This window comes from Heterodontus francisci, chromosome X (assembly GCF_036365525.1).
Source record: "Heterodontus francisci isolate sHetFra1 chromosome X, sHetFra1.hap1, whole genome shotgun sequence".
NCBI classification, from domain to species: domain Eukaryota; kingdom Metazoa; phylum Chordata; class Chondrichthyes; order Heterodontiformes; family Heterodontidae; genus Heterodontus; species Heterodontus francisci.
Genome location: NC_090421.1, coordinates 5,568,980 through 5,590,412, shown reverse-complemented (window position 1 = coordinate 5,590,412; position 21,433 = coordinate 5,568,980). Strand labels below are relative to the sequence as shown.

The following is a 21,433-nucleotide window of genomic DNA, read 5'->3' as shown; positions in this document are numbered from 1 at the left end:
GGTGGTGTTGGTTATGGGGGAATATTGGCCATTCTTTGAAAAGTGCCATAGAATCTTTTACATCCACCTGAAAATCTTATCTGAAGGACAGCATCTCCAACATTGCAGCTTTCCTTCAGTACTGCATTGAAATATCAGCCCAGGATGTGGCTTCCAGTTGTAATGGGAACCAGTAGAGTTCTGATCAAATGTCACCGATCTGAAACATTAACTCTGTTTCTCTCTCCACAGATGCTGCTTGACCTGCATTCCTGTATTTCCAGCCATTCTCCGCTTATATTCCAGATTTCCAGCATTTGCAGTATTTTTGTTGTTGTATTCGAAAAGAATTAACCTGCATTGCAATAGTCCACAGTACAATGAATAGAGCATTTATTTATTTAGAGATACAGCACTGAAACTGGCCCTTCGGCCCACCGAGTCTGTGCCAACCATCAACCACCCATTTATACTAATCCTACACTAATCCCATATTCCCACCTGTCCCTATATTTCCCTACCACCTACCTATACTAGGGGCAATTTATAATGTCCAATTAACCTATCAACCTGCAAGTCTTTGGCTTGTGGGAGGAAACCGGAGCACCCGGAGGAAACCCACGCAGACACAGGGAGAACTTGCAAACTCCACACAGGCAGTACCCAGAATTGAACCCGGGTCGCTGGAGCTGTGAGGCTGCGGTGCTAACCACTGCGCCACTGTGCCACCCATGGTGCATGTACCATGGTGCAGACAAAGAGACAGACTGCGACAGCATGGCTTTTCCATACATGATGAAAAAGGTCCCACTATAATTCTTTTACAGTATAGAATGGATTTTCTAATTTATTTTTAAAACCTGTTTATCGCAGCATTAAAGAGTGGCTATAAAGCATGTCAAGTGAAGATCATTCAGCACCAACTACAGAAATCACAATTGGACCAGCAAGACGAATAGTTCAACAATTGTAAAGTATTCAAGTCAATAGATAACCACCTCACTTTCCAACATAGTTTGATGGTTTCACTCTTCACCAAATTGTATCCCATCGATAATTGCCAATAGTGTGGATACACACATGAGGCACTATAGTGATAAACATTTTGGATTTGTGGGTCCTGAGGTCATGAAAGGTGCTCTAGAAATGCAAGTCTTTCTTTCTGTACAGAGTATAAGGCTTTTGAATGAGATGTTAAACCAAGGCCTATCTGCCCTCTCGGGTGGACATATAAGATCCCACGGCACTATTTCAAAGAAGAGCAGGGGAGTTCTCCCCAGTGTTCTGGCCAATATTTATCCCTCAACCAATATCACTAAAACAAATGATCTGGTCATGATCACATTGCTGATTATGGGAGCTTGCTGTGTGCAAATTGGCTGCTGCGTTTCCTACATTACAATAGTGACTACACTTCAAAAATACTGCATTGGCTGTAAAGCACTTTGAGAAGTCCGGTGGTTGTGAAAAGCGCTACATAATTTTTTTTAGTTTAGTTTAGAGATACAGCACTGAAACAGGCCCTTCGGCCCACCGAGTCTGTGCCGACCATCAACCACCCATTTATACTAATCCTACACTAATTCCATATTCCTACCACATCCCCACCTGTCCCTATATTTCACTACCACCTACCTATACTAGGGACAATTTTATAATGGCCAATTTACCTATCAACCTGCAAGTCTTTGGCATGTGGGAGGAAACCGGAGCACCCGGAGGAAACCCACGCAGACACAGGGAGAACTTGCAAACTCCACACAGGCATTATCCAGAATTGAACCCGGGTTGCTGGAGCTGTGAGGCTGCGGTGCTAACCACTGCGTCACTGTGCCGCCCATAAATGCAAGTCTTTCTTTTTGCTGGCTTTATAAATGCACCTACTGGTGCAGCACTGAGCCACACAGATGAAAAAGGTCCCAGGTTCAATCCCTGGTCTGTGTGGAGTTAGCTGATCACAGCAGGGGCAATGGTTGGGTGCTATAAATTACCCCAGTAGCCCCTCTGTAAATAAATAATTGAGTGACAGCTCCTTCTCCAGTAATCCCCACTGGAAAATGCACGTGTGTGGATGCTGGGCGAGGAAAGGATGGAGCAGGTGTGATCCTATCCGTAGCCAAGTGTCTGCTGCCATTCAATGTCTGAGCTAACACATCAAGAATGGCCACAAAGACACCAGGATCTGCAAAGTCAGGAAAAACTAAAGTCAGCAGCAGGCGCTGATTCTGGATTAACACTTATCATAGTCCCCGTGAATTCTGAGTGAAGATTGACAGCTGCAAAGAAGCCAGTTTTGGATGGACAGCCTCCATGCTCTGCGTTATTGGCTTCACACATGCTGACCTTGAAGTACTTTATCCCAGCTGCTATGATGCAAAGTTTAAAAATAGGGAACTTTTGCCTGGACAAAATAAGTAAATTAAAAAAAAACACGTAACTGGATCTCCCTCCCACCCTCCTGCCGCCCAAATTATCTGCTCTTCTCTCCTCGAGGGCCTTGCCGGGGATTTCCATTTCTGGACGATCGTGGGCCAGCGAGCACAGGAGCAGTTCACCCCAGACACGGACTCTTCCTGGGAAAACCAGCAGCCCTGAGGTGCCTCACCCATCTTAAACATGTGAAGCGAGATAGTGATGTTAGCAGGATACCGGACTATGGAGGACATCACTGTCGGGGCTAACTGTTCCCACAGGATGACTTCACACAAATGCACTTTCCAGCTGGGTCCCTGGATAACATTTTGGAGCAGGAACCGTAGATAATTTTTCCTCTCCCTAGCCCCACTGCTACTGCAGCATATTTCAGCTGATACAGAACAGATGGGAGATCAAACTAAGGACTTCTAGTCTGCACACTACATTTTAGTATGATGCTATATGGTGTTTTCTTTACCCACTGGCCAATCAGCGGAGCTCAAATCAGTAGCATTTGAACTGGATTTGGGAACTAAAGTCATTCAGTGACAAGCTCCCCTGAGGTCTGTGAATGCACTCCACACTGAGGGATTAAACCAAACAAACCAGGAAGATCCTATGGTCAATTCCTGGTTGGCACTGGGTTAGCTCATTTCAGCTGGGGCCATGGTGGAGGCATTTCAATGTACTGCAACTAGTGGGAGGGGAAAGTCAAAAAATGGTTTGGGTTCTGCTCCTGGTTGCTATCAAATGATTCCTGTTGAAGAATACAAATATATGGATGTTGGTTGAAGGCACAATTGGACTCAGCTGTAATCCACCCCATAATAAAACAGCCTGTTGGTATTTTTAGTCTAAGGTTCTACAAACCCAGCAAGCAGAGAATAAGAAAAGGCCATTCAACCCACTGAGCTTATCCGTCTAGTACTCTAACTCATCCAAACTAACATCCAATTCTATTCTGAACAATCCTAATGTCTGATTCCACTCCCTTACTGGGTAGACCATTCAGAATGTCTTTCACAGTTTGAGGAAAGACATTTCTTTCCCTAAAATCTCATTGAATATATTTTTCATGACATTAATGTCCACTGGTCCAACTGGCCCGATTAATGCAACATTCTGGGTTCACCTTAATATTGTCATTTAATACTTTACATACTTTGGTGAGATCCCACCTTATAACCACATGCTCTCTAGGTAGATCTGAAGTTCTCTAATTTTTGTTCACAGTCCATCCCCTTTACACTTGTTGCTCTTCTGTATACCCTTTCCAATACAAGCTTGTCCCTTTTGAAGCATAGTGACCAGAATTGCACACAGTATTCAAATCTCTGCCCAATGCATTTTAAACTCTCAGTGTAACCTCTGTGCACTTGTACTCACTGTTCTGATGTACTATCCCAACATTCGATTTGCTTTCTTCATTGGTTTTCCACATTATCTCGAGCTGAAGTCATGCTCCTTACATCTCTTTTAAAGTCTCCCTGTTCTAATTCTGTTTTCTTCATTGTTTAACTATGGTGTTGAATCTTTCCTGCAATATCCAGCACTTGTTGGTATTAAATGTTATTTGCCTGTCCAGTTGGATAGCAGATTTGAATCCTTCTGCAAAACCTTAACTACATTCTCTGTCCCTACTACGGCACTGCCCATTTTAGTGTCATCTGCAAAAGAAGCAAGCTCACAATTGGGTTGAGAACATAAGTAGTAGCAGGAGTAGGCCATTCAGCCCCTCGAGCCTGCTCCACCATTCAATCAGATCATGGCTCTTCTTCTACCTCAATTCCACCTTCCCGCACCATCCCCACATAGCTTGATTTCCTGAGTGCCCAGAAAAATGTGTATGTGTCTGGTTCGTTAATGTATGCAACAAACAAAGAGAATTGAATGACTGACCCCTGTGGTACGCCACCTAGACCCTCCCCCCAGTCTGCCATTATTGACCACTTGCGAAAGTTGCTGAAGTGTTACTGGACCCATAGAACAGTACAGCAGCATAAGTCACTGTCTTTAGGAGAGGAAGGGGAAATTAGCTAGAAAAACATGTGTTAGATTGAAGGGACAGATCCGAGTTCAGACTGCCTAGACTTCGAATGGCCAGGTGAAGTGTCGTGCAGTGATGACATCACATCCCGTTCCATGATTAAGCACGAAATCAATCACATGACTGACTGAAAGCAGGCCAGCTGTGTGATGGGAAACACTCCTCTCATTTGCCTCGATTTAATAAAGAATGTCTGTGCCCTGCATGTTTATTTGCCAAAATGATTGAGTTTCTTGTAAAGGTGCAAGAGCCACAAAATCCTCAGAAAGAACCCATTTATAGTCAGTCAGTAGACAGAAAAAAAACACCCAGTTAGGTCTGGATAGAAATCAAAGAATCAATCTTTTTTTTTAATCTCAACTGATGAGGCGTCGCTACGTCTTGGCAGCAATTTATTTTATTTATTTTTGGTCAGGAGGAGGGAGATTCCGTTTACCCCAGGGTTGGAGGTGGGTGGGAGGTGGGTTGGGGTGAGAACGTCCTGCAGGTAATATCTTTTGCCAATGGGAAGAGGTTGGTGCCGAGATTAATGCCAGGAGCTTAACTCCCAGAACATGGCTGCAATGCTGAAATAAGTTCAATAGCCTCAGCAGAGTTGTCATGGTAATGCAAGGAGGTGAAAGGTTATTGGAGGTAGGCAGGAATGTGGAGTTGAGGTTACAATCAGATGAGCCATGATCTTGTTGAATGGCGGAGCAGGCTCGAGGGGCCGAGTGGCCTACTCCTGCTCCTAATTCGTATGTTCATATGTATGTATGTACTTGTCTCGCCTCAATTACTCTCTCCTCACACCTGCACCACTCTCAGTCTCTATACTCAACACTGCTCCCCTGTTTCCCTTCACTTTCCTACCATCACTGCACCAGACTTCACTCCATCTCCTCCTTCTCCTATTTAAACTCTGCACTTCCTACTCTCACCATTATTACAACCCTCAATTCCCCATACCTCACATCTTACACACTGTACATGAACTATTCAATCATGACCGGTACATTTGCTAAACACCTCACAAAGTTGCCACTAACACACTCCTTTCCTGCAGGAGAAGCTTGAATACAACTTGTGACAGGAAGCTATGACTGGAGGAGGCCGAGTCTGTCAGCACACCTTCTCCCTCATGAAAGAAAATATGCTGGCCTTCACAGGCAGGAGGAGAGTCATGGCCATGGCAAGTGGCAATGCTAGAGGAGACATCTTGCTGGGTTTAACTCTTTTTCCCTTCTTACTTCTGTCTTACCCCACACACTCTGCATGACAAACCGGTAGCTACTATCAGCAGCCCTTCTCTCTCTCTGCTCTCCCTTCACTCTGAAAACTAACCCTTGTCCAGCTCTTTCATTTCAGGTGCTGAATGTGTGGTCGCCACTGTGCAACTTCAGGAACAGGAATCCAACATTCCTGAAGATGCAGTGTCACTTGATCGGACTCTCGAGCACCAGCTCAAAGACTGGCACCACGTGTATTTTAGAGGGTAGGCTAGAGAAATCTTCACATGATGAATCACTATGCAGAGCTATTCTCTATTCACGCAGAGCATGGAGACTATTCTATCCGACAGTGAGTGAATGAGTGGACAGCTCCATGGATATAACATTGGCAACCACCATGATGGAGTGTCTGCTGACAACTCAGACAGCCTTCATGGTAGCACAGAGGAAGCACTCCAGCAACAAAAACTTCTTAGCAGATGTCAGAAATTAGTTATAGGAGTGAGAAAACGGGCCAAAAATTGCCTCTAAGCACAAATCAGTAGTGGGTGAGCCCTTTATAAAGTGCTGCTGCAGGTCCTGTTGCCTGTTAGTGGCACAAGTTGCTGAGTGAGTTTCTCATGTGACGAATCAGGCACTGGGCAGCCCAATTTCACAAAGGGTGGTTCTACAGCAAGCATTGGGTCCTTATTTAAGTAGTTGAATGACCGTGTTAAATGATTCCGACTCGCGCCTGATCCAATATGGCAAGTAGGGCACTTCCAGTGTGGAATGAACACGTGTGTGGTATCTGCCTTTTTGGACGTTCAGGTGCCTGCTTTACGCCTGTAAAACAGGTACAGTGCCAACATATTTCTAGGCCTTCATGTGTGAAATGCAGTCTTGATTGATATCTGCATTCAATCTTCCTTCAGTTTGTCATCAATCTTAAGGAAAAATAACTGAGTGAGTCATCCAATCCACATGGGACTAGTGGAAATTGGCAAAGGAGCAGTGTTTGTGATATCCTTAGAAATGTTCATTGGCTGGAAACTTTTTGACTGTGGCTACCGTAAGTGTTGGGCATTAAATATGGAGAGAAAAGGGCAGGGGTTACAGATATTTTTGGATTTTATCCAACCTCCTATTTTTTTGCCCCGCTTCTCCTCAAGGAAGTGAATTTCAGGGGTAGGGTTTCACATGTGCTGGTAAGCCTTTGGTACTTAACCCTAATTAGCCATTCCCTATATCTGAGCTTTGATGGGGTGTCAGGAGCTATTCAACTGTGGGGCCGACATGTACTTTTTGGAAGTCAGGTATGGAGGGGGTGCAGAGAAGAGGTCACTGTTTAGCAATCTTTGTATTTTTCTCTCTCTTGACCAGGGGCACCAAGATCAATTGCAGTGCTTTTAGTACAGTGAAGGGCTTCATTTCCTACTTCAGCTATCTTTGTGGCCTCTCCTACCCTACTGCCTCTGGCAGTCCGATTGGAGTCTAAATCATCTAAATTCAAACTCAGCATGTCTTGATCAATTTACATTCAGAATTGGCATTAGGTTAAACAAGAGCATCCTCCTCAAGCCTGAGTTTCACCAGAGTCAGTTCAAGCTGATGTAACTTGTTGGCATACTTAGAATAGAATCTCCCATTTCACAGCATTTACCACATCTTTCCATTCTGCTTTTCAGGATAGAAGCCATTGAGCTAAGAGTGCTCGACATGAGTGGGAATTCAAAAAGGTAAAAGGCACCTGGAATATGTAACCAACATTCAACACACTTTTGACACAAATAATGAGTGTTGCTCACAACTATTAACCCTGAAAACACACAACATTTTGTGTTAGTGAAAGAGACTGAATCATGAAATCAAAAAAAAAACACCAGCTGCAAACACAATCGTGATTGTTTGAAACAGTGAACAGTTGTGAATATAAACCAAAATTCAGTGAGACCATTAATATTTCCTGGGGTTGAATAGAGATTACTATTTCTTAAATTGTGAAGAACTTGCATTTAAGTGCTTCTAACATAGCAAAACATCCCAAGGCAGTTCACAAGAGCATTATCAATAAAACTTTGACACATAAGGAGATATTAGGACAGCTGACCTAAAACTTGATCAAAGAGACAGGTTTAAAGGAGCATCTTAAAAGAGGAGAGAGAGGTAGAGAGGTTTAGAGAAGGAATTTCAGAGCTTGGGGCCCAGACAGCTGAATGCACGGTCATCAATGGTGAAGCAATCAAAATTAGGGATGCTCAAGAGGCCAGAATTAGAGATCTCAGAACTGTGGGACTGGAGGAGATTACTGAGATAGGGAGGGGCGAGGCCAGCACATGGGTGTTGGGTGAACGGGACTTGGTGCAAGTTAAAATATAGGCAACAGAGTTTTAGATGAACACAGGTTTATGCGAAATGCTTGAGTGAACCTCCTTTTATAGTAATATAATATAATAAAGGCAAAATACTCCTTTTATAGTAGGCGGTTTTTTGTACCTACCCTCAGGAAGGTGAGGTTTCGGTTGGCATCGATGTTGGTTATCTCCAAGTTGCCCATCACAATCTCGCAGCCCGTGTACATCTTCTGCAGTTGCTGGTACTGCTGCTCCTGGCCAGAGAGTGAACTCAACTTGTTTTCTGTGCCAGCACAGACTGCAAAAACACAGATACCTTCAGTAAACAAGAGCTTCAATTCATCAGTTATTTTACAGTTTCTTGTAGCCTTTGTTTTTATCCTGGAGGCAGTGTACATCCAATAGGTAGAACTGGTGCACTGTGAAAGCATGAGTATCAGCTCCTCCATCATCCATTTTGTCCCTGTTACAGCCTTTGGCTCCTCTACTGAGATGCCTATACATTTCAGTTCACAATGCACAATTATAGGATTAACACAAGCCATACGGTACCAGACGTGAGTCCAGAATGTACTGCAGATAGTGAACATCAACTCCCCATCCTCCTACCCAATGTAACAACAACTTGTATTTATATAGCACTTTTAACATAGTAAAACATCCCCAGGTGCTTCACAGGAGCGATCAAACATAATCGGACACTGAGCCACATAAGGCGATATTAGGACAGATGACCAAATGCTTGGTCAAAGAGGTAGATTTTAAGGAGCTTCTTAAAAGAAGGAAAGAGAGGGGCAGAGAGGTGTAGGGAGGGTATTCCAGAGCTTTGGACCTAGGCAACTGAAGGCACAGCCACCAATGGTGGAGCAATTAAAATCAGGGACGCACAAGAGGTCAGAATTAGAGGAGTGCAGAGATCTCTGAGGATTGTGGAGCTGGTGGAGATGTTTGATGTTGAGGTGGTGGAGATGTTGAGGTGTTGCTCAACTGGGAGCCAATGTAGGTCAGTGAGCATAGGGGGTGATAGGTGAACGGGACTTTGGTGCCAGTTAGGATACGGGCAGCAGAGTTTTGGTACTGCAACAAGCAATCAAAATGCCAAAGGGACACTGGGCTTTATCACAAAAGTTATATACAGAATATAACAAGCAAGGCAGTACTACCACACTTAATCAGAGCGCTTGTCAGATCTCATTTGGAATAATGTTCTATCCTGGGTGTCCCACCTAAGGAAGGATGTACAGGCCTTGGAGAAAGTCCAGTGATGATTCACCATGAACACTGGAACAGGAGCAGGGTTTTTAAGCCTCTTGAACCTGTTCCGCCATTGAATGAGATCATGGCTGATCTGCGAACTAACTCCATATACCCACCATATCCTTTAATACATTTGGTTAACAAAAATCCATCAATCTCTCAACCCTTGGAGTCCGTGCTGCAGTCCTTTCAAAAACCAATACATCCTTCTGAAAGTGTGGTGCCCATCTGAGATATAAAAAAAATAACAATGGGAAATTGGGTAAATTTGGGTTCTATTCCTCGAAGATGAAGAGACTAAGAAGTGATCGAGGTTTTTTAAGCTAATGAAGGGAATTAACAGTGTGGATAGAGGAAACAATTGTTCCTTCATGTAGGGGAATCCATAATAAGGGTCAGTAATCTTAGAATTCAAGCTGAACTGGTTAAAAGCGAATGCACAAAAAACCTATTCACACGAAGAGCGCAAGAATGCAGAATGCACTGGCTTGGAAAGCCTTAGATGCCAAATCAATTATGGTGTTTTAAAGTTAAGACATTTACTTGGGATAGAAGGATATGAGGAGATATAGAAAAAGGGCAGGAAATTGCAATTAGAAAGATAAAGAGCTAACAAAATGGCAGAACAGACTCGATAGGACAAATGGCGTTCTATTCAAAATAATCCAACCTTATTTGTAGATCCTGTCTATAAAAGATGAACAGGTACATGGGTGGTTAATACCACAACTTCCTAAACAAGACACAGCATGACAGCCTTTCAATCAGGTGTGCAATTGTGATTTCAAAATCTGGCCCATCGTTTCACCTGCTCATCTCAATCAAATGTGAAACTACATAAGATAAATGCTGTTGGCTTGACCTACGAATAGAACAAACAAACAAATCAAATAGATTTGCATGCGGGTGATAACATTGCTCTGTAAGCTCCATCAAAACAAGAAGGATGAGTGCTGCCAATCGCCAGATTTGGCCACTTGATAGCTGTACCAGACTAACAACTCTTGCATCGAACCAAAATGGACTCAAGTCCCTGGAATCAACTTTATTTTTTCTTGGAGACTTTTCCAAATTTTCTGCCCTCCTTTCCTCAAGGCCCACCAATACCTCACTCAAGTGGCCGTTCATCACGTGAGCTTCAGCAGTGACTGTCAACTTGCTATTCAACAATGGGAGGCATCAGTGCCAACCCCAATTCCCTCCTCGTCCACAAGCTACACATGCCCACTTTCCAGCAGGGGCACTAGACAATGAGCTGCAATGAGACCTCCCCAGTCCAGGGACACTAAAGCCAGTTGTCTTGCTCCTATTACTACCTCAGGTGCGATCAGTTAGATTAGGAATCAAAGCTGGGAACATCCTGGTCGGCATCACACAGCAGCACTTGCCTAGTGAGCCATTAGGGAACCTGGCACTCAACATGTCTATGGTACTATGCATCCAGGAGCATAGCTCTGTGGAGAGCCGACATGGACTCGATGGGCTGAATGGCCTCCTTCTGTGCCATAAATGACTCTATGACTGGCATCCAGCACCGAGAGGACACCAATCCCCACTTGCTAAAATGGCAGCTGGCCAGAGACAGAGTAGTCAGGTCTATCCCACCAGAAGAGGTATTTTCCAGAAGACCTGGGAATGATTGAATTTTCACAATGCTTGCTTAGACCACACGGAGTGCTGGGCGCAGTTCTGGTCTCCATAGTAATAAGAAGGATATAGAGGCAATGGAGAGGTGCAAAAAAGATTTACTGGGTGGGACCTATCAGAAAAGATTGAACAGGCTGGGGCTCTTTTCTCCAGAAAAGAGAAGGCTGAGGGGGTGGTCTTCAAAATTATGTTGTGGGCGAGACCAGAATGAGGGGCCATAAATATAAGGTAGACAATGGCATGGACCAGTTGGGCCGAATGACCTGTTTCTGTGCTGTAAATACTTCGTAAAATGGTTGATCACAACCACTGGTGCTTACAAAATAGCCACCAGTAAAGCAGAAAAGGAATGAACCCAAGAGGTTAAAAACAAACAAAAACACACACATATACACATACACATACAGAGGTGGGAAAAAATTCCTTTCAGGGAGTAGAACATTGGGGCGTTCTAATGCAACATTTTGTTTTCAGAGTCTTTTAGCCAACAATGAGTCAGGATCCAAATGCTTTCCCCTCCCCTGTCTGATATTCTCTGTTTTTCTCCCACTTTATGCTTGTGTACAGTTCCATAGATTGGGTACTGGACAGCCTCTGCCATGTTACTAAAATGGCCATTCTTTATGTGTAAGCACAGAGAGTAGTGCATTTATATAGTGCCTTTCACATCCTCAGGACCTCCCAAAGCGCTTTACAGCCAATGAAGTATTTTTGAAGTGTAGTCACTGTTGTAATGTAGGAAACGCGGCAGCCAATTTGCGCACAGCAAGATCCCACAAACAGCAATGTGATAATGACCAGATCATCTGTTTTAGTGATGTTGATTGAGGGATAGATATTGGCCAGGACACTGGGGAGAACTCCCCTGCTCTGCTTCAAAATAGTACCTTGGGATCTTTTACATCCTCCTGAGAGGTCAGATGGGGGCCTCAGTTTACTCTCTCATCCAAAAGACAGCACCTCTGACAGCGTAGCACACCCTCAGTACTGCACTGGGAGCGTCAGCCTAGATTTTTTGCACTCAAGTCTTTGGACTGGGACTTGAACTCAGAGGCATGAGTGCTACCCACTGAGCCATGGCTGACACCATGCAGGCTATTCAACCACGGAGGGGATCACCGCCAAAGCCATTCCTGTCCTCTCATGCAAACTTTCCAACAGCGGTTACCAGATAATAGCCAGAGAGCAGCAGGCCTGCACACAGCTGCTGTCCTAGCCAAGAGCAGCGTAGGGTGTCAAATCTGCGGGGGGGCTTTCATTGATGTACGAGTCCACATTGTGGATTCTGCCTTCACCCACTGAGCCTTGGGGGCAGCGACCCAGTTATTTAAAATGTAGCTCAACCGCTTTGAAAGCATTATCACTGGTGGAAGAGCAGGAAATAGCATAATTAAAAATCTGTCAGATAGCCACTGAACAACAGTGCAAATCTACATGAAAATCATGGGCTAGAACGGACCTGCCTCTTGGCACGAAGTTACTCTCATCACTGCCAAAAAAAAAAGCCCACAAAACTTGGTGTTCAGCAGAAGTGTGCTCGTTTCCTGTAAGGGTGCGCCCTGCAGTTTTTCTTGTATGTCACCTGACTGTGTCAAGTAATGGTGTGTTTGTGTATGTAGGAGAAAGACAGTAAATCACAGAAACCTCTTTGAAACCACTGAATCCAGGCAGCCAGATGAGATTGTCTGCCTCACATATCTTGGGATTCCGGGTCAGTTTTTTTTGGGGAACATTGGCGGCAATGAGATGTCTCATGGCACCTGCACTGGACCACAAAGAAATCAGAGAGGAAATAGGTGACATTTTGGTTAAGATTTTTCAAATCTCAATAAACTGTGGAGCTGTACCTGACAACTGGAGGCTAGCAGAAATTATCCTGATCTTCAAAGCCATTCAAAACATCTTTGGTGGGTTGAGGAACTGTGATGTGAGGAGAGGATTGTGTCAATTAACTCGTTTTTTATTGGGAAGAGGGGCAGAATTTTGGGGGCAGGAGGAGGGGTAGGGAAGATGTGATTCAGGCCTTCCAACGTGCTGAGTGGTGTCAATGGTCATAGAGTCATAGAGAGATACAGCACTGAAACAGGCCCTTCGGCCCACCGAATGAAGATGTCCAGGGGTTATTTGATTTGGACTGAGAGTCCACAAGTACAGGTATAAACTGAAATTGACTTTCTTTATCCCTTGGACTTGGATCCGTGATTGTCATCTGAACTTGGAACTGTACCAGACAGATACAGAAGGAAAAATAGCACAAACAGTGATTGTGTGCTCTTGATTTAGTAGGTTCGGCACTCGTTTGTAAAAGTGTTTAGATTGAATACGATCACTCCTCTGCCAGCATCTGATGACTGTTCGTGACAAATTTCACAACTGTTGAGCATCGTGCTGTTGGGGAAGGATTGATAAACATCCTGGGAGGTGGCAATTGTGAAGATGGTCAGCACCAAGGGATGTAAATACTCGGGAGTTATAAAGGCAGAAAGACGTAACTTGTGAGCACATTCAGTTGTAAATGCTCTGCAGCCTCACCCTGTACACACCTGGATTTTCAAAAAGAGATCCTGGACTCTGAAGTCCCTGGCCTGACCAGATGAGGAGATCTCATCCTCTCTTGGCCAGAGCATGAGGTAGGGTCTGTGGAACTTACTTTCTCTCAGGGAAGGTGAAAGAACTAGCAGACCCAGTGCTGCACCTTCACTCGCTGTTGGGCAATAACAAAATGGCATTGAGAGTGCCTACAGATGAGTCACACACATCCCAGACTGTTCCACCTACACAATTACCACAAGCCAAAATCTGGCGGGACTAGAAGTGGCCACTAATAAAAGGTGACAGGCTTTTTCAAGTCAATATAAAACAATTTAAAAAAAAGGTATTAGAAATTCTCCCAATATGTTGAGGTAAAGCTTGTGCTGGATTCTCCCACTGTGTTGAGGTAAAACTTTCTCTCACTATGTTGAAGGAAAGCTTGTGGTGGACTCAACCTCACCATCGTTTCATTTCCAATTTTTGCCCCTCCTGTCCTGAAGGTGATGACTCCTGCAGGACAACAATTCTTCAAGGACATATTGAAGATTCACTTGAAGCAATGCAATGTGGTCATTGATCTTGGCAACTCCTGACCACTGTGAGTCCGAAGTCAGAGAAGGAGTGAAGGAATTTCTATGACGATTCTGTGCCAGTATGGAGACAACATGAGAGATAGAAGGATCGACAGGAGAAACTCCCCCCCCAGAACGTGGCTATGTAAGACTTGTGGTCAGCCTGCATTGTCATCAACACACCCATCTACTTATCCATTTGTACTCCCTTCACTGCTGGCACTGTAATCCCCACGTGCAAAAGAAACACTACTAAATCCAGTTCTCTTATATCAGCAGCAGAATCATAAACCCACAACACTCTGGATAAGGGAGCTGGATTTAAGATTATAACAGACACCTGTCTCCAACAATCTGAGGTAAACCAGCAGCAATGTAAAAGCAGCTATAGAGTGACTTAAAAAGTAAGTAATGCTTTTCAACAAGGATTTAGCATGCTCTCAATGGAGGCAAAGATAGGATGAAGGAGGGGAGGGTCAACATTCCGGTCTGAAAAAGGTGCAGATAAATGCAGATATGAACAGATGAAAGGAAATTCCCCCTCAACTGAGGAACAAATATCTGGGATAGACTCCCACCAGAAGTACTTAATACTACATTGATTTGCTCCTTTTAAAGAAGTGAAATATATGGTTTATGTAAGTGTTTGAAAGTGACAGGGATAAGTATAGCCATAGATAAAATCCACCACAGAGCACTGTGGCTCCAACCTTATTGAGAATGTCGTCTGTGGAATGCAACCAGCCGGGGTGAGCAGTGTTACTTTTTCTCCTGGACCTTTGGGAGGATCAGAGAGAGGTTCAGCAAGTCTCCTTGAACAGTTTTTATACAGGCAGTCGTTCAGTTCTAGTCTGGTCTTTCCAGCAGCTGGCTTTAGTGAGTCCCAGCAGTTTTACACTTGGCTTGCAATTGGTTGTGTGAGGCCCTCACTGCAGGAAGCTGGTGTCTCCAACATGGGACTCCCACAATATTATAACGCCTTTATGCTAACCCTTGTTTAGTTTGGACTTCAGGAAATTGTGAGCTGTTGACCAGCATTTAACTGAATCTGGTTCCCTTACCCGGCAGCAGAATCATTGACATATCTGCAACCAAGCTCACAGACGAATTTAGCAATGCAAATGCCAGGAGCCAGTTCATAGGCAGTGATCTCTCAGAATCCAAACTAAACAATCACTGGTGTAAGAGTGGCTTAGGAGAATGGAACAATAACTATTTGATCCCTTTAGAATATTAGAGAAACCAGGGAGAGTCTATGGCTGTGCAAATTGTGCATGTGCCACTGGAAAGAGGGGACTGAATGGGCTGATCGACAAGGGCATCACCTCCGACTTTTGATGTCATTGTCCTCAGCAAAATCTTTATTCTCTCCTACAACGGACCCTGCCCCATCTTCACTCCCTCCAAAGTTATGAGCATATCTGGCGCATAACTGCCTTAGCAATTCATCTCCAGATCTGGCTGGACTCCCCACATCCTGTCCTATCGGCCCACACTCTATGCTGCAGAAATTGCTGTCTACTGCAGGATCATTCTAGAGAGTGAAGATAATCTCCCGGCTTCTTTTCTCCACTACCAACCTCTCCTGAAACCCCTTCACCCTCACTTCTACAGGAACAGGGGTAAGCCATTCAGCCCCTCATGTTTAAGTCCCTTCATGGCCTCACCCCTACCCATCTCTAATGCCTCCAGCCTCCCAAGCTCTACGTTTCTTCCACTCTGGCCTCTTGTGCATTCTACCCAACCTTCACCCCACCATTGGACACTGTGATTTCAACCATTTCGGCCCTATGCTCAGAAATTTCCTCCCTAAACTTCTTCACCTTTCTCTTCCTTGAAAACTCTCCTTAAAACTCACCTCTGACCAAACTTTTGCTCACCCCACCTCATACCTTCTTCTTTGGCTCTACATTAAAGGCACTATATAAATGTAAATTGGTGTTCTTGTCCCATATTTTCTCATATTGCCTCCTTTCCTGTAAGCAGCGACCCATGTCCGAGTACACTTCCAAAAGCTCCAGGTCGTGGCCCATTTGGTTATTCTTCATGCTCGAATCTGGATTGTGAACTTCATCAAGCAATTCAGCTGGAGGAGCATCACAACTGAACATGATCCTATTCTCATCCACACATTTGCCTCACTTTCCAGCAAGGCAATTGGACATGAATCAGGAACAAAAACTCTCCCTGATTTTTTTTTTTACCTCCCCTGACCCAGATGCATGAAGCCAATTGTAGCTCCCTCGGCCCCCACACCAGCAGAGATCAGCTAATTCAGCACAGACCAGGAAGCAAACCTAGGACTTACTAGGTATAATTTCCATCAGAAAACTGGTCACATTCCCCAATGTCCTAAACCCACAACATCCTGCTCTCAAAAAAAAAAGCTCTTCTGCTTTGTTGGGCACATAACCCCTTAAAATGATATTTTCCTTCTACAGGACCTACATTCAGAAACTTTGGAGCCAAGGTGCAGCATTTTTACAGGTTACTGAGATTGAAGGAGGCAGCAGGGACTGTACGAACATTTTCAAGCACCTGCCTGGAAATCACAGCTGCCCAGAGCAGGTGGAGCCTTGCAATTTGATATTCTTGGCAAACACAATCTCACGTAGAACCTTTAACCGTGTAATTTGTAGGAGTGATACTCCACATTACATACCAGGCACAATAGAACCATCATAGCTTTTGTAACACAGATTACTGTAGCTTTCTTTTTCCAATTGTCTCCTTTATTGAGCTTGCCTTACAAGAGCTAGATGGACAAGCCACCTGTACGTTTCCATAGTGGATGAGACCCTTGGTTGACAGCTTAAAAAGAGTTTAGTTTTGGGGGGTGGTGGGGTGGGGGGGGAATTACACGGGTGAATTGGGAAGAGATTAGTGTTTACAAGGTCTGGTTTGACAAGTCTTGAATATTTCCTTTGTTTTCGTTCTGTTTGCAGGTCCTCCTGGCTGTTTTTCCTATTTATTTACTGTAATATCTGATGTCATTGGCACCAGCTCTGGACTGGATGAACGAGTCCTGCAACTGCAGAACCTGCCTGCACAAACACAAACCCTTTTCTGTTGAAAACAGCCAGGCCACACCATGCAAATGGCAGCAGTTCTGTGGGTTTGAGTCTAGCAAGGATTGGCACTCAGACCTTGTGTAAACAGCTTGTTGATGTCTTGTTTCAGCTGCCAAGTACTGTAGTTGTAGTGTTGTTTTTTTCTCCCCCCCCCCACCCCAAATTTCCCCTTTTCCTCCTGAAAGGTGCTGATTCAAGCTGAGGTGTGGATCCATCGTGCCTGCAGCCCCTCAGCACTTGCCCAAGTAACTGCTCTTCACGCGTGATCCCAGAAACCAAGTCTTGGTGAATCACTTGACAAAGGTAAACACAGCACCTGAACTTATCCTGTCCACACTGCATGCTCAAGTGTGTGCCTTTTCCTGAAACAGTCACTGTCTGAAGATCACATACAGAGACACGGGTTGATTTTTCATCTCCCTAGTTCAGGGAGACTGAAGCCAACTTTAGAATCCAAGATACAGGGGGAGTCATGGTCCATATTTACACAATGGCAATGCAGATGCATTGGGCAAGTCACTGCATACCACGAGGAAGGAAAATGGGTGACAATGGGATTCACGTAGGTTTTGCGGCAACCGCCATTGGATGGGGTCACATGCCGCATCATCCCTCCCCCACTCAAATTCACCCATTACAGAATCCATCCACTCTCCAGTGAAGTAATGAACAAGAACACAAGAAATAGGAGCAGGAGTAGACCACATGGCCCATTGAACCCGTTCGCCAATCAACACGATCATGGCTGATTTTAGGATTCAACTCCACTTTCCCGCCCATTCGCCATATCTCGATTCCCTGAGACACCAGAAATCCGTCTATCCCAGCCTTGAATGTATTCAACGAAGGAGCATCCATAACCCTCTGGGGTAGGGAATTCCAAAGATTCACAATCCTTTGAGTGAAGTAGCTTCTCCTCAGCTCAGTCCTAAACGATTGGCCCCTTATCCTGAGAAATCTTTTAGATTCTCCGACCAGCGGAAATAATCTCTCAGTATCTACCCTATCCAGCCCCTTCAGAATATTGTATGTTTCAATGAAATCACCTCTCATTCTTCTAAACACCACAGAATACAGGCCCAATTTACTTAGCCTCTCATCATTAAACAACTGCCTCATCCCAGGGACCAATCTAGTGAACCTTCGCTGCACTGCCTCCAATGCAAGTATATCCTTTCCTAAATATGGAGAACCTTAGTTAGGCCACACTTAGAATATTGCATGCAATTCTGGTCGCCACACTACCAGAAGGACGTGGAGGCTTTGGAGAGGGTACAGAGGAGGTTTACCAGGATGTTGCCTGGTCTGGAGGGTATTAGCTATGAGGAGAGGTTGGATAAACTCGGATTGTTTTCACTGGAACGACGGAGGTGGAGGGGCGACATGATAGAGGTTTACAAAGTTATGAGCGGCATGGACAGAGTGGATAGTCAGAAGCTTTTTCCCAGGGTGGAAGAGTCAGTTACTAGGGGACATAGGTTTAAGGTGCGAGGGGCAAAGTTTAGAGGGGATGTGTGAGGCAAGTTTTTTTTTTTACACAGAGGGTGGTGAGTGCCTGGAACTTGCTGCCAGGGGAGGTGGTGGAAGCAGATACGATAGCGACGTTTAAGAGACATCTTGACAAATATATGAATAGGAAGGGAATAGAGGGATATGGGCCCCGGAAGTGCAGAAGGTGTTAGTTTAGACAGGCATCAAGATCGGTGCAGGCTTGGAGGGCCGAATGGCCTGTTCCTGTGCTGTACTGTTCTTTGTTCAAAACGGCACAGTACTCCAAATGTGGTCTTACCAAAACCCTGTACAATTGTAACAATATTTCCTTATTCCTGTACTCCAATCCCCTTGCAATAAAGACCAACATGCCAATTGCCTTCCTAATTGCTTGCTGTACTTGCATGTAAACTTACTGAACGCCTTGTACAAGCACATCAACACTTACAAGTTGTACACCTTTTAAAAAATATTCTGCTTTTCTATTCTTACGACCAAAGAGAACAACTTCACACTTCCCTACATTATACTCCATCTGCCATCTTGTTGCCCACACACTTAACCTGTCTATATCTCTGTGCAGCCTCTCTATGTCTTCCTCACAGCTTACCTTTCCACTGAGCTTTGTATCATCAGCAAACTTAGATACATTACTCTCTGTCTCTTCATCTAAGTCATTAATATAGATTGGAAATAGCTGAGGCCCCAGCACTCATCCTTGTGGCACTCCACTATTCACTGCCTGCTAACTTGAAAATGCCCACTCATTGCTTCCTGTCTGTTAACCAATCATCTATCCATGCTAATATATTATCCTCAAAACCATGAGTTCTTATCTTGTCTATTAACTTTTTATGTGGCACCTTATCAAATGCCTTTTGGAAATCCAGGTATACTACTATGCTTTTCCAAGTGCATTGTTAAGACTTCCTTAATAATAGATTCCAGCATTTTCCCACGACTGATGTTCGGCTAACTGGCCTGTAGTTCCCGGTTTTCTTTTTCCCTCCTTTCTTGAAAAGCAGTGTAACATTTGCCAATTTCCAATCTGACGGGACCATTTCTGAATCTAAGGAATTCTGGAAAATCATAGCCAGCTACATATCCACTATCTCTTCAGCTAACTCTTGTAGATCCCGAGGATGTAGGCCATCTGGTCCCAGGGACTTGTCAGATTTTAGTCCCTCAAGTTTCTCCAATACTTTTTCTTGGCTGATATCAATATCCTTAATTTCCTCACTCTTTTTAGCCCCTAGGTTACTGCCTATTTCTGGTATGGAACTAGTGTCTTCTACTGTGAAGACAGACGCAAATATTTGTTCAATGCTTCTGCCATTTCCTCATTCCCCATGATAATTTCTTCTGTCTCTGCCTCTAAGGGACCAACGTTTACTTTAGCTACTCTCTTTTGATATACCTATAAAAGCTCCTACAATCGAATTTTATATTGCTGGCTAGTTTACTATCTTATCCTATTTTTTCCTTTTTATCAACTTTTTGGTGGCCCTTTGCTCAATCCTCAGACTTGCTACTCTTTTTTGCAACATTGTAAGCCTTTTCTTTTAATCTAATACTCTAAACTTCCTGAGAGCCACGGATGAGTCTTTCTACCTGAATTTAGCAGTGAATGGGTTAAACTAGCCTATTCTATATTCATGTAACAAACTACCTTCCGGAATTCTCCACGACGACGACTTGTGTAGTTTACTGCTCCAAGTCTACATGCTTGTACATGATGTGCATTGTCATCAACTTGAACATGATGTGCAACATTAAGTCTAATCCATATGACATAAACCATTAACTTTTCTTGTACCTGTGACTAAGTTGTGTTCATGCAAAAGTACTGCATTCCATCAGCATAAGCTTTCTTTTATCATCTTAATATTATGCTTTTGTTAGACTGAACACAAAGAAGAAGCCTCCGAAAAAAGGAACAGGTCACCACCCAAACCAGTGGGAAGAGGAGGCTACTGACGGAGACAGACTACAGCAGCTGCTCATCGGATGAGGAAGGGCCGGAAAGACGGCACGTGCAAAAGAAGCGGCGGAACCAAAGGAGCTGGAAGAGAAAGCCCCCCAGCTCCAGGGCACTGGTAGCTGTGATGGGCCCAGTGCACCCCAACCCCAAAGCGCTGAACCCAGTGAGATGCCCAGCGCTCCCAGCTCCAGGAGACCGAGAGCAGCAAAGCGTCCAGCGCACTCCAGCTCCAGGAAGCCGGGAGCAGAAACGTCCTCGAGGAAGAACAGAGGGGAAAGACAGCACCAGCAGAGGACAGTCCAAACCTCGCTGCCTACAACAGATCCCGATGTCACCCCAGTGAAACAAACCCCCCCGTGAGTGACCAGTAGGGGTTTCTGAGCCTAATAAATGTGCAAGAGCTTGCGCACACTATGGGTATGCAGAAACATACCCAAGGACTGGGACTAGCAACAACACCTGGTGTGGTAAGCAACACACCCAACCTTAAAATGGGTATACAGATTGCTTCGATTAACATGCGTAGCGTTAAATCCACTACGCGATATGTTTCGACCTTGGACTACCCCGCCAAGGTCAAAGCCGACCTACTGTTTCTGCAGGAGTGTGGGATACCACACCTCAGCTCTTACAGGCAATGGTCGCGATGGTGGTCCCACGGGCCATCGATCTAGTCAGGGGGTAATGATTCCCGTTCCTCCAGCCTGGGTATTATGCTGTGGGGAGGTAACATCACCATCTCTGAAGTTAAGGAGGTGGTGGGCGGTTGCCCCCTTGTAGCAGATGTAATGTACAACAATGCTCCACTCTGGTTAATCAACGTGTACACCCCGGTTCAATGCAACGAGCGACTGACCGTCCTTCAGCAGCTCCCATTGCTGCTGGCAACATCCAGGC

At 44.6% G+C, this 21,433-nt stretch overlaps 1 protein-coding gene across 3 annotated transcripts in view; it reads right to left on the bottom strand.

The window, feature by feature from the left end:
* erbb3a (erb-b2 receptor tyrosine kinase 3a) overlaps nt 1-21,433 on the bottom strand; it is a 145,399-nt gene that overhangs the window by 63,762 nt on the left and 60,204 nt on the right. For all 3 annotated transcript variants that reach the window (XM_068024649.1, XM_068024648.1, XM_068024650.1), the window contains exon 2: nt 8,132-8,283. In XM_068024649.1, the coding sequence (XP_067880750.1) occupies nt 8,132-8,283 (152 nt within the window). The remainder of the gene's footprint in view (nt 1-8,131; nt 8,284-21,433) is intronic.